Here is a 13,419-nt window from a genome sequence, read left to right as displayed (position 1 = left end):
ATAAACTGCTCTTAACTTCCGTCTTTGCACAGTATATCATAGCACACACTGCTCTTAATTTCCGTCTATGCACAATACATCACAGCATAAACTGCTCTTAACCCCAGTCTTTGCACAATATATCACAGCATACACTGCTCTTAACTCCAGTCTTTGCACAATATATCACAGCATAAACTGCTCTTAACTTGTCTTTGCACAATATATCACAGCATACACTGCTCTTAACTTCAGTCTTTGCACAATATATCACAGCATACACTGCTCTTAACTTCAGTCTCTGCATAACATACCACAGAATCTTCAAGCAATGAGGTGACGGCAAACAATGAGACAGACACGACTTTATGTTTCAGGAAAAAATAAAACGACAACGTGCTGTAAACATGTGCCTAAAAAGAAAAGCCACTACACATTTACAGCTTAACTAAATTAAAAAAAAAAAAAATTATAATCGTTTACACATCCATGGGTCCAAGAAAAGCAAAATCAGTTTTGGCATGACCCATAACAATACGTATCATCGTTTTTCATTCAGTATTTTTATGTACTTAATCACTATTACCTGAACACAGTTAACTGCCACACGCAGTGTGTTTTCACAAAACAAATATCATTTATTGATGAGGGCAACTGAAAAGCAAGTTCGAAGCATGCCTTTTTTTTATTTTATTTTTTTTAATAAAAAGAAGCAAATCGCGAAAAATTACACAATTAAATATAATTAGGTACGAGTATTAACATTTGTACTCAGTGTAGCCTGTCTTACATGAACTATTCCCCCCTCTCCTCCCCGTCCTCGCCTTCCCTTTGCCTTCCTTTCAGGAGAAAAAGAAAGGGCGAAGAACTGATCAGAAATATAAGGGCTTGGGAGATTCTTCATCATTAACTGAATCGATTTAGAGAGAGAGAGAGAGAGAGAGGGAGAGAGCGAGAGGGGGGTGGGAGTGGGAGAGAGAGAGATTCAGATTCAAATTCAGATTCAGATGTTTATTCAGATAAAGGCCTTGGCCCCATACTGGAGGGGCTAATACAAAGGAACATAATACATAATTTTCATTAACAAAGGTAACAGCTAACAGACATAAGGTCTGCAAACGAATATCAAGAGACTGCAGTGCGCAGCCTCTTGCTTGCTTCATAAATATACATAGCTAAATTAAAAAGAACTGTCTCATTTCTTGTTGACAACAACATATTTAGCCTAAACTGACATGGTTCTGCATAATACTGAGAGAGAGAGAGAGAGAGAGAGAGAGATTGTGTGTGTGTGTGTGTGTGTGTGTGTTTATCTCTACTGGACGAAAAGAATTAAATCTAGGCAAAAAATAAAGAGAGAAGGTTAACAAAAATAACACACACAAAAATTTGTTATTGTTTTTAGCTACGACAACACAACTGTTTTTCTTTTCTTTTTTCTTTTAATTAATGCTTGCAAACTGTGCAGCCAATGCTTGCAGAAAATTATTATGAGTCATTGCTGCACTGATTTTTTTCCCCCTTTCCGAAACTGATTGCTGAAAGCTCATAGGATACTGTGCAATTATTGGTGACCTTCATGATTAAATCGGTCAATAAACACTTGCACATTCTTTCCCAGACCACCACTGCATACATCTGATGTAAAGGCATCATTCATCCCTTGGTGTAAATTTCAAACTTTCTGATAATTATGCTCATTACTTTTAAGTTCAACAAAATTGTTATTCCACGTCTAATTTGCAGATTTGATTTCTGGTGTGTTGCCCAGGATTGCATGGAAAATAGCATTTCACAGCTAAGGAGCTGTAATTTATGAATAATGATGCATTAATTATTATCATTATCAGTGTACTTAAAGAAAAAAACAAGCAAACAGAAGAGATTATTATGATGCATTAATTATTATCATTATCAGTGTACTAAAAAAAAAAAAATTAAAAAAAAAGAGCAAAAAAAGAGGTTATTAAGACTGAGAATTCAGAACATTACACACCATAGTTATTGAGATGAACATTTACAATGGTCAGGCTGAATATGCTTACCCCATGCACGCGACAAATATAGATAGTCGACGAACAACGCGACTCGATCTTAGCTAAAAACAACATAAATATAACAAAAACTCGAAAAGAACATTCGCCATTATTGCTACAACAATAAAGAGCAGGGGTTTTTTTTCGGTTCCAAATTATCCAATAGGATTATTGAAAATAAACAATATGTACTACGTACTCGGCTCATGGACAATAAAATCTCACAATCATCTTGACAGGAACAAAGAAGAAAGCCAGCAAAAGCAAAGAAACAAATGTACAAAAAGTCAGTGAACGAGCGGATATGCTGATCCTTCAAATCATCTGATGACACTCCAGTTGTTTTTCTCCATGCCCTTCTGAGCGGTCACCGCGCCGCATTGTCGATCTGAAAACACCAAAAAGCAACCAACCCGTTCTGATGAAAGACCAGGCAATGGAAAGAGTGAAAAAAAAGCAACAAAAAACAACAACAACAAAAAACAAAAAACAACAACAACCAACAACAACAAAAACAAACAAACGAACATTTACGAAAGCAGTGGACGGGATAACACAGGAAAAAGTTTACTTAAAGGTTAAAGGTCCCCCAAACGACCAATCTGTATGTAAGAAATACGTGTGGGAATTTAAGATGCCTAAGAAAAGCAAAAGCATATGAAATACTACTACTACTGCTACAACTACTACTACTAACAGTAAGTTTATTCATATAGCGCCTAATCAAATAGTTTTACACTAAGCGCTTTACAATTACAAACGTTTCATTAAAAAAAAAACCCACACAAACAACAACAACAACAAGAGCACCACACACACACACACACACACGAAAAGGTAAGAAATTAATACAGAAGAGCAACAGATAAGTGACGCACTGTCTCCTCACTGCTGACAATAAATCATAATCCTTGAATAAAAACGCTTTGAGTTCTGCGTTCTGAAAAAAAAAAAAAAGCAGTCGAGGAAATTTGACAATTCCTTAAGCAAACAGCGAAGAAAACAAAACATCGGCAACAACAACAACAACAGTTTCAGTATCAACAACAACAACAACAGTTTCAGTTTCAGTATCAACAACAACAACAACAGTTTCAGTATCAACAACAACAACAACAAAGAAGAAGAAGAAGACCCAACAAAAAAGAAGACAACAAAAAACACACACCACCTAATGACGTCATGAGAAGTAGTTTAGCGTCACTGCATCACCTAAGCATCATAAAAGCTGGCGAAAGGACGTCACAAGTTGATTCTTCAACGAGTCAGTGTATCAACGAAAAGCCATGGGGAAGAGAAATGGATCACTGTCACGTTCACTTACTTCCCTTCGCTTACCCCCGAAAACGAGCCGGTTTGCATTAGCCGAGTGATTTGGGCGTCTGTTCTGCGGACCTGTGGTTTGAGTTCAGTCTGACGCGCGCAACAGCTGAGTGGCTAAAGCGCTGGACTTTCAACCTGAGGGTCCCGGGTTCGAATCTCGGTAACGGCGCCTGGTGGGTGAACGGAGGAGATTTTTCCGATCTCCCAGGTCAACATAATTATGTGCAGACCTGCTTGTGCCCTTACCCCCTTTGTGTGTATACGCATGCAGAAGATCAAATACGCACGTTAAAGATCCTGTAATCCATGTCAGCGTTCGGAGGTTTATGGAAACAAAAACATACCCAACATGCATACCCCCGAAAACGGAGTATGGCTGCCAACGTAAAAACGGTCACTGATGCACGTAAAAGCCCACTCATGTATACATACGAGTGAACGTGGGAGTTGCAGCCTAGAAGATGAAGAATCCCGCACTCGGCAGTAGTTTACCCCCCACTTTCCATTAGACCTTGACTGGTGGTCTGGACGCTAGTCATTCGGATGAGACGATTAACCAATGTCACATGTATAGCATGCACTTCAGTAGCACACGTAAAAGAACCCCCGGGATCAAAAAGGTTGTCCCCGACCGGCTAAATTCTGTAGAAAAATCCATGTTGATAGGGAAACAAATAGGATTGCAGGCAAAAAAAGAAAAAAAAAGGTGGACGTATTATAGTGAGTGCAGCCTGGATTTCACACAGCGCAGTCTGAATTTCATACAGAGAAATCTGTTAGGACAAAGAGTGATAATACAATACAATACATCTCTCAGGACAAAGAGTGATAAATACAGTACAATACAACACATCCGTTAGGACAAGAGTAATAATACAGTACAATACAATACATCTGTTAGGACAAAGAGCAATACTTCAGTACAATACATCTGTTAAGACAAAGAGTAATAACACTGTACAATACAATACATATGTTAGGACAGAGAGTGATAACACAGTACAATACGTCTGTTAGGACAAAGAGTGATAACAGTTCAATACAATACATCTGTTACGACAGAGAGTGATAACACAGTACAATACATCTGTTAGGACAAAGAGTGATAACACAGTACAATACAATACATCTGTTAGGACAGAGAGTGATAACACAGTAGAATACAATACATCTGTTAGGACAAAGAGTGATAACACAGTACAATACATCTGTTAGGACAAAGAGTGATAACACAGTACAATACATCTGTTAGGACAAAGAGTGATAACACAGTACAATACATATGTTAGGACAAAGAGTGATAACACAGTACAATGCAATACATATGTTAGGACAGAGAGTGATAACACAGGACAATGCAATACATATGTTAGGACAGAGAGTGATAACACAGTACAATACAATACATCTGTTAGGACAAAGAGTGATAACACAGTACAATACATCTGTTAGGACAAAGAGTGATAACACAGTACAATGCAATACATATGTTAGGACAGAGAGTGATAACACAGTACAATACAATACATATGGTAGGACAGAGAGTGATAACACAGGACAATGCAATACATATGTTAGGACAGAGAGTGATAACACAGTACAATACAATACATATGTTTGGACAAAGAGTGATAACACAGTACAATACATCTGTTAGGACAAAGAGTGATAACACAGTACAATGCAATACATATGTTAGGACAAAGACCGATAACACAGTACAGTACAGTGCATCTGTTAGGACAAAGAGTGATAATACAGTACAATACATCTGTTAAGACAAAGAATGATAATACAGTACAATACAATACTCTGTTAGGACAAAGAGTGATAATACAGTACAATGCAATACATATGTTAGGACAAAGACTGATAACACAGTACAATACAATACATCTGTTAGGACAAAGAGTGATTAGACAGTACAATACAATACATATGTTAGGACAAAGAGTGATTAGACAGTACAATACAATACATATGGTAGGACAAAGAGTGATAACACAGTACAATACAATACATCTGTTAGGACAAAGTGTAATACTACAGTGCAATGCAATACATATGTTAGGACAAAGAGTGATAACACAGTACAATACAGTACATCTGTTAGGACAAAGACTAATAACACAGTACAATAATCTGTTAGGACAAAGAGTGATAACACAGTACAATACAATACATCTGTTAGGACAAAGAGTGATAACACAGTACAATACATATGTTAGGACAAAGAGTGATAACACAGTACAATACAATACATCTGTTAGGACAGAGTAATACTACAGTGCAATACAATACATATGTTAGGACAAAGAGTTGTGACACAACTGATTAATTTTGTTTTTGTATTTGTATTTCTTTTTATCACAACAGATTTCTCTGTGTGAAATTCGGGCTGCTCTACCCAGGGAGAGCGCGTCGCTATACTACAGCGCCACCCATTTTTTTGTATTTTTTCCTGCGTGTAGTTTTATTTGTTTTTCCTATTGAAGTGGATTTTTCTACAGAATTTTGCCAGGAACAACCCTTTTGTTGCCGTGGGTTCTTTTACGTGTGCTAAGTGCATGCTGCACACGGGACTTCGGTTTATCGTCTCATCCGAATGACTAGCGTCCAGACCACCACTCAAGGTCTAGTGGAGGGGGAGAAAATATCGGCGGTTGAGCCGTGATTCGAACCAGCGCGCTCAGATTCTCTCTCGCTTCCTATGCGGACGCGTTACCTCTAGGCCATCACTCTACTTTTATCATCATCATCGTTATTATCATCATTATCAGTACAATACATCTGTTAAGACACAGAGTAATAATACAGTACAATACCGGCCATAAATGTGAATTCTTCTTCGTCTTATCATGATGATGATGATGATCATCATCATACAGCTCTCACCTGTCCCTGCACCGTCTCTTTGCATGGGGCGAGGGGAAGGCATGTGCTTGTGAAGCATGGCGTCCAGGTCGCGGTTGAGCTGAGGTCCTCGGTGAGACAGCACCAGGTGACCTCCCGGAACTGTGTCAAGGTCCTGGGTGTCCTTGACCGAGATCTGACCTGCACGAGCAAAGCAGGAAATGAGGCGAGAGATTTTTCAACTTCTTTTTTCCGTTATATTTAATTTTTTTATTTTATGTGTGCAAGTGAAAGTTGGGTGTGAAATCACAATGATGTGTTTCCGGTGTTACATGGATATATCTGTCGATTAAAAAAAAAAAAATCTTTTTTACTAGTTACAATGCAAATCATGCATGGCAAACCGCAGGCACACTGCAAAGCACTAAACAAGCATCACTGACCAGTGCGATGATACAGTGGAGAGAAACAGCACGAGAGGATAGGACATGAAAAGGGACGATATAGATAGATAGACAGATAGATAGACAGATATGACAAAACACAATCCACACAAAATATTACGAAGCAATTTCCTTGTCCCTCAGAACTTATTATTATTCTGTTGTTTCGCTCAAGACATATAAACGCATGTTTTTTTTCAAGTCATCACATATCTAAGGAAGAGCAAGAACAAACAGACAAAGTAGTGACGATAGTCAAGGCGAGAGAGAATGAGAGAAACGACAAGACTAGATGTTGCATCAGTGGACAGATATTTCCTGACGGAGCTGATGCGCCGCAATTGACAGTAGCAGGATGGACATGTCAGACTAATAATTTTTTGCGTGGATAGTGCGTTGTCAAGGACAACGCCGAGGTTCCTGACTGAACTGGAAAGAGGGATGGATGTACTGCCAAGTTTGATTGTGTCAGTTGTGATGGAAGACAATTTTTGTTTGGTTCCTATGATCATTGCTTCAGTTTTGTCCGCGTTCAATTGTAACTTATTTAGAGTAATCCATTTTTCTATGCCCAGGAAGCAGTTGGATGTTTCCTGCAAGAGCGACGACAATTTTTCAGGGGTATCACTCTTCTGGAGTTGAGTGTCATCAGCATAAAAATGATGACTGACATTATGGCGGTTGATAATTTCAGCGAGAGGAGCAGTGTACAGTGTGAAGAGCACTGGGCCCTGTGGGACTCCATGTTCGATTTTAACGGGTTCATTTTGGAAATGATCAACAATGACAGACTGGAATCGATCAGTGAGATAAGATACCAAATGTAAAATGAAGACGGGAAAGAAGTATTGAATGGTCTATCGTGTCAATATCAGGGTTCGGTGGGTTATTGAAACAAAAACATACCCAGCATGCACACCCCCGAAAAAGGAGTATGGCTGACTACACGGCGGGGTAAAAACGGTCATACACGTAAAAGCCCACTCGTGTACATTCGAGTGAACGTGGGAGTTGCAGCTCACGAACGACGAAGAAGAAGTCATGTCGGTTGGTGACTGAAAGTTAACTCATTCGGGACGGCCAGTTTTCTCCCTTTCTGTCCTTCGCTTTCCACTGATGTCCAGTGGGTGTCTTAATAGCCCTGCTTTTTTACTTTCGTCGTTAGAAATCGGAAATCTTTAGTCTTCATCCACCTCTTTAACTCACTCAGTACGGCCAGTCCTCTCTTCTCCTCTACACAGACCCCTCGGATGTCCAGTGGGTGTCTGAATGACCCAACCTTTAGCTTCCGTCGTCAGAATGGTGGTATTCTTTGTCAACGTTCACGTCTTCAGTATAAGAGCCTTCCGTTTGCAATATTTTGATGATGGTAATTGGGGTCAAACGCTGTTAACGTCGTCTCTTTCGCCGTTCGTTTGGAGAGAGTTAATGTGAGAGGGGGGACTTCTAACATTTTGTTGATGTCAGTATCTGTGCACGTCTGTCATCGTTTGTCATCGTCGCCTCTTTTTAGAATCACGTACCATCCACAAAGACAATGCGGTTGCCTCCTGCTTGCAACACCTCCTTCACGTGTCTCCAGCTGCCTCCTTGACGACCGTGACGTAGTCTGTCGTAGGATATAATTTTCACGTCACACGTGGTTACTGAGAGAGGCCATTGATACAAAGTTGTGACACACACTCTGTGTGTGTGTGTTGTGTTTGTGTGTGTCTGTGTGTGTGTGTGTGTGTGTATAAAACTAACTAGTAAGAAACCCCCCCACCCCCCCAACCCCTTCCAAAAGATATTTCAAGGGAATTCTTAACAAGACTATGTAATGAATCTGAACAAATTTTACTACTACTACTACTACTACTAATAATAATAACAGTAATAAATGCACACGACAATCGTGTAAGAAAAAAGTGTGCCTGTGCGTGTGCTCATTTGTAGAAGATCGTGCGTGCGTAGCAGATGCCTGACCTTCCTATAAACCCAACGCACTAGTCAGGCCTTGAGGTCCGGCCCTAGGTTTATGTAATACATTAAAATAAAACGAAATGATATAATTAATCAAAATAAACGAATGAGTACACACACTAACATACACACCTAACAAAACGAAAGATACGTGGAAGACAAACGGCTGAAAGCAAATCAAAACCCACGCGTCTAGTCTGTCGACAACCTCAACTGCACTTCTAATAAAACAGAATACATGTAAACTTATTATGTCCTTGTTTGTGGGTGACTCCTTGGACTGACCTGGGAGGACCCCAAAGTGGGAAGTCTTCTGGAGGTCCCACTCGCTTCGCCGCCCGGTACGCCTTGTGGAAGTCATCGTAGCCACAGTCCGACGTGTAGCGGGCGTGGACAGGCAGCGATTCGTCCAGCTGTGCATCAACGATGATGATGATAATGATGATGATGACAGCATAATTAACAATGACAGAGGCCTAACGGATGAATGGTTCGTACAACAACAACAACAACAAAAGATGACAATGATGGCAAGCAGGATCGGCAATGATATGAAGGATCTAAAGGGTAAACGATTCGTCCAGCTGTAGATCAATAATATTAAATTGATGATGATGATGGCAGCATCAGCAATGATATTGAGGACCTAAAGGGTAAACGATTCGTCCAGCTGTAGATCAATAATATTGATGATGATGATGGCAGCATTAGCAATGATGTCAAGGGTCTAAAGGGTAAACGATTCATGTAGATGTGGATCAGTAATATTGTTGATGATGGTGCTGATGATGGTACTGATGATGGTGCTGATGATGGTGATGGCATCAGTAACAACTATACAGCCAACTACAGGTAAACAATGTGTGCAGCTCTGATTAATCAATTAATTATAACGATGATGATAATGATGGCAGCATCGGAAATTAATGATAAAGGTCTAACGGGTGGTTGTTTGATGAATGACAACGATGACAATGATGAAGATGAAACCATCAATACTTTAACTATTGCTGCTCAATCACAACTACTGCTACTACTGGGTCTACTATTACTGATAATGGTATGATGGGGGTGATGGTGGTGGTGGTGGTGATGATGATGATGAGGAGGAGGAGGAGGAGGAGGATGATAACATTAGTGATTTCAAAATCAACGGGTAATAATTCTTCTGACTTGTGCCTCGCTAACTATAACGACGACAACATCAACGAAACCATGGTCAGCGGATGGGGATGGTTTAGGTGTGAATCAGTCCTGATTTTAAGAACTAACAGGTCAACAGAAGTCAGCCCTCCAATGGCTCCCTTTTCGGTTGGCTGGGCAACATGATTTCATTTGGCCCTCCCCTCCTCTCTCCCTCTCGACACACACACATACTATGCACACACACATTATGCATACACACACACACACACACACACGCACACACACAATACGCCCTCCCATTCCCCCCGCTCCCCACACACACACTACAGCCAACCACCCACCCGCCACCCACACAACGTACACCCCCACACACTACGCACCCCCACACCCCAATGTTACGTGGAGTGATGGCCAAGTGGTAACGCGTCCGCTTTGGAAGCGAGATAATCTGAGCGCGCTGGTTCGAATCACAGCTCAACCGCCGATATTTTCTCCCCCTCCACTAGACCTTGAGTGGTGGTCTGGACGCTAGTCATTCGGAAGAGACGATAAACCGAGGTCCCGTGTGCAGCATGCACTTTAGCGCACGTAAAAGAACCCAAGGCAACAAAGGGGTTGTTCCTGGCAAAATTCTGTAGAAAAATCCACTTCGACAGAAAAAAACAAACAAATAAAACTGCACACAGGAAAAAAAACAAACAACCCCCCCCCAAAAAAATGGGTGGCGCTGTAGTGTAGCGATGCGCTCTCCCTGGGCAACAAAAGGGTTGTTCCTGGCAAAATTCTGTATAAAAATCCACTTCGATAGGAAAAACAAATACACCTGCAGGCAGGAAAAAATACGAAAAAAAAAGAAAAAAAAAAGGTGGCGCTGTAGCATAGCGACGCGCTCTCCCTGGGGAGAGCAGCCCGAATTTCACACCCAAGAAATCTGTTGTGATAAAAAAACAACAACAACCAAAAAACAAATACTACCACCATCACCACCCACCACCACCCCACACAACCACGCACACACTCACCGCCGCCCTCCTTTCATCCAAGCGGGGGTCCGACGCTGCAGGCAGCAGGTTGTTCCTCATGTACACGTACTGCTGGTGTCCCCGCCGTGGCCGCTTGTTGGCGAACTTGGGCGAGGGGTTGTTGCGGGCCAGCAGACCCTGAGGCAGTCCGACCCGCCGGGGTTTGACCGCTGCCGGACCCTGGACCCACTCGGACATGATCCCGTAGGTGGTCCTAGAAGGTGGGTGAAAAGAGCCAGTGAAAGGGTGGCGGGGCGAGGCGGGGCGGGGGAGGTGGAAGGGGGAATACATTATCATCATTGTATTTACGATTAATAATTTGATATGAAATTGATGATAATTATTATGATCGTGATCGTGATGAACACAGGTAGAGTGATGATGGTGTTTAGGAAGTTGGTGGTGGTGATTATGAAGGTGCTTTGTTTTATATATATATATATATATATATATATATATATATATATTATCAAGAGGGGGGAGGATTATTAATCACTCTACCCAATGACAAGGCGCCACCACCTTAGAATCGTGGTTTGAGTGTGCGCGCTAACCGGCTAGCCCAGCCATCTGGGTATCAGCTCGTGTCTGACTCGTCTGGGCGTCGGTCATAGTGGCGATGATTATCATGGAGCAAGGCAAGGAAATGAAAGACTGAATCTGCAAACAAAAGAATACTGTTAAAACTTAAAACCTTGGTTTCTGCTATTCGTAGTTATCTTTATTAATGTTTTGTCTACTTATACAATTTTTTAATTGATTTTTTTTGTTGTTGTTTTTTGATTGTTTGTCTATATTATGAGTGAAATAGTACTTGCCAATGTGTATATTAAGTGATTGAACGAATCTGCCTACTTCTTGTTTTTGACATCACCCTTTTTGCATTTATTGGAGATGTATTAAGGATGAACGTATGTAATGTGTCAATGCTCCCAGGGGGTACACGAAATAAACTACTTGCCTTGCCTTGCCTTGCCTTGCCTTTGCACGTCTTTGTTGGGATGCCACACAACAAACGCTTGCCGCAAACCGACACGTACAGTTCAATAACCTCATCCAGAAACCAAGCACCCAGACCACCGTCCAAAGCCTAACGGATGGAGGTGTGTGCGTTAACAAATGGTTCCAAAGTTTATGAAATGACAACCGATCTTAGCAGAGCTCATCTCTCTTAGCGTTATCAACGGTTCCAAAGTTTATGAAATTACAACAGGTCTTAGTAGTGCTAAGCTTACATAGCACAAACAACGGTTCCCATGTCTACAGAATTACAACCGATCTTTGCAGCGCTAACTTTTCCTTGGCGTTACCAATGGTTTCCAAATCTATGAAATTACAACTGATTTTTGCAGCACTGAGCTTGCTTAGTGTTAACAATAGTTCCCAACTTTGTGAAACTGAAAGTGATCTTAGCACCACTAACCTTCCTTAGCATTAAAATGGTTTCTATGTATGACATTAGAACTGATTTTTGCAGTGCTAAGCTTGCTTAGTCTTTTCTATGAAATTATAACCAATGTTAGCTGCACTAAGCTTGATCAGCGTAAGGAGTTTCCCAAAGTCCACGGAAATACAGGCAATATTAGCGGCGCTGATTTTGCTCAGCGTTCAGAATGTTACGTAATCTACCGCAAATTCCGTCGACTAGAGGGAACATTCCTAGCTGACGCTTAGCTTCTCTCGGTTGGGAGGTTCCCTGTTTGGAACTACATCTGTGCTTTCTTTCTCTTCCATCTCTTTTCCTCTCTCCTTTCTTTTTTCGATGATTACTTATACTGTGTCGTTCTCCGGCCCTGTCCACCTGTCTTGATTTCTGCCTGTTTCTCTCCGTGCGCAGTGGAAGTGGTGTCCTTTAGATCTCATTCTTGTGTCACTTTTCTTCGGGAAGTGGGGAACGTGGGAACTTCGAAGCGGTCAGCTAAGCGCTGGACTCCAGTGATCCAGTGTTCTCCAGTGATCTGGGCTGGAGGCCCCGTTGATGCATGATACTGTGCATGTGTCCTTGGGAAAAGGTTTTTCCGATTTTCCTGATTTCACTCACGGCTCCTGGCTTAGATCCGGAAGGGTTAAAGGGGCGGAAGAAGGGGGTTATGTCCCTGGGGAGTGAGATTGGGGAGAGGGGGAGAGAGAGGGAGAGGAGAGACTGAGAGAGTGACAGACAGAGAGGCAGAACGCAAGAACGCAAGAACGCAAGAATTTTAATGTAAGGTCACCGACCTGTATACATTTTGGGTGCACATGTTGCACACACAGCTTAACTAAAATAAAATAGGAAGAACGAAAACAATCCACATAATACACAGTGAGCTCACTGAGAACAAGTAAACTAAATGAAAAGCACAAGGCTGATATGTCTGTTTAGGGCTGAAAGTACTCTTCTCTCAGTCTTAATGCATAAAAAACAAACATTGCAACATCTCTGGTCACATTACAACTTTCGTTTTGCAGCAGAAATGATAATGACAGATTTCTAATATGTTGCATATGCTTGAGCAAATATTTCCTTCTAATATCATCATATAATGGACAAGCTGTTAGTACATGTAGTTCGTTCTCTATTCTACCACCACATGGGCAGTTTTTCAAAACATCACAATAACGCTGATTTATTTTTAGTTCATTTATACCAAAACGGAACTTAATGAAAGCCGATCT

General features: G+C 41.1%; 1 protein-coding gene across 1 annotated transcript in view; it reads right to left on the bottom strand.

Moving 5' to 3' along the window:
- Positions 1-690: 690 nt before the first annotated feature.
- LOC143279744 (uncharacterized) overlaps positions 691-13,419 on the bottom strand; it is a 20,601-nt gene continuing 7,872 nt past the window's right edge. The window contains exons 2-6 of the mRNA XM_076583872.1: positions 10,765-10,978; positions 8,882-9,009; positions 8,158-8,243; positions 6,234-6,392; positions 691-2,403 (exon numbers count right to left, since the gene is read on the bottom strand). Of these exons, the coding sequence (XP_076439987.1) occupies positions 2,336-2,403; positions 6,234-6,392; positions 8,158-8,243; positions 8,882-9,009; positions 10,765-10,978 (655 nt within the window). The 3' untranslated portion in view covers positions 691-2,335. The remainder of the gene's footprint in view (positions 2,404-6,233; positions 6,393-8,157; positions 8,244-8,881; positions 9,010-10,764; positions 10,979-13,419) is intronic.

The sequence above is a fragment of the Babylonia areolata genome, chromosome 3 (assembly GCF_041734735.1).
Source record: "Babylonia areolata isolate BAREFJ2019XMU chromosome 3, ASM4173473v1, whole genome shotgun sequence".
NCBI classification, from domain to species: domain Eukaryota; kingdom Metazoa; phylum Mollusca; class Gastropoda; order Neogastropoda; family Buccinidae; genus Babylonia; species Babylonia areolata.
The sequence above is the reverse complement of the archived record's forward strand: the minus strand, read 5'-3'. Positions and strand labels throughout refer to the sequence as shown.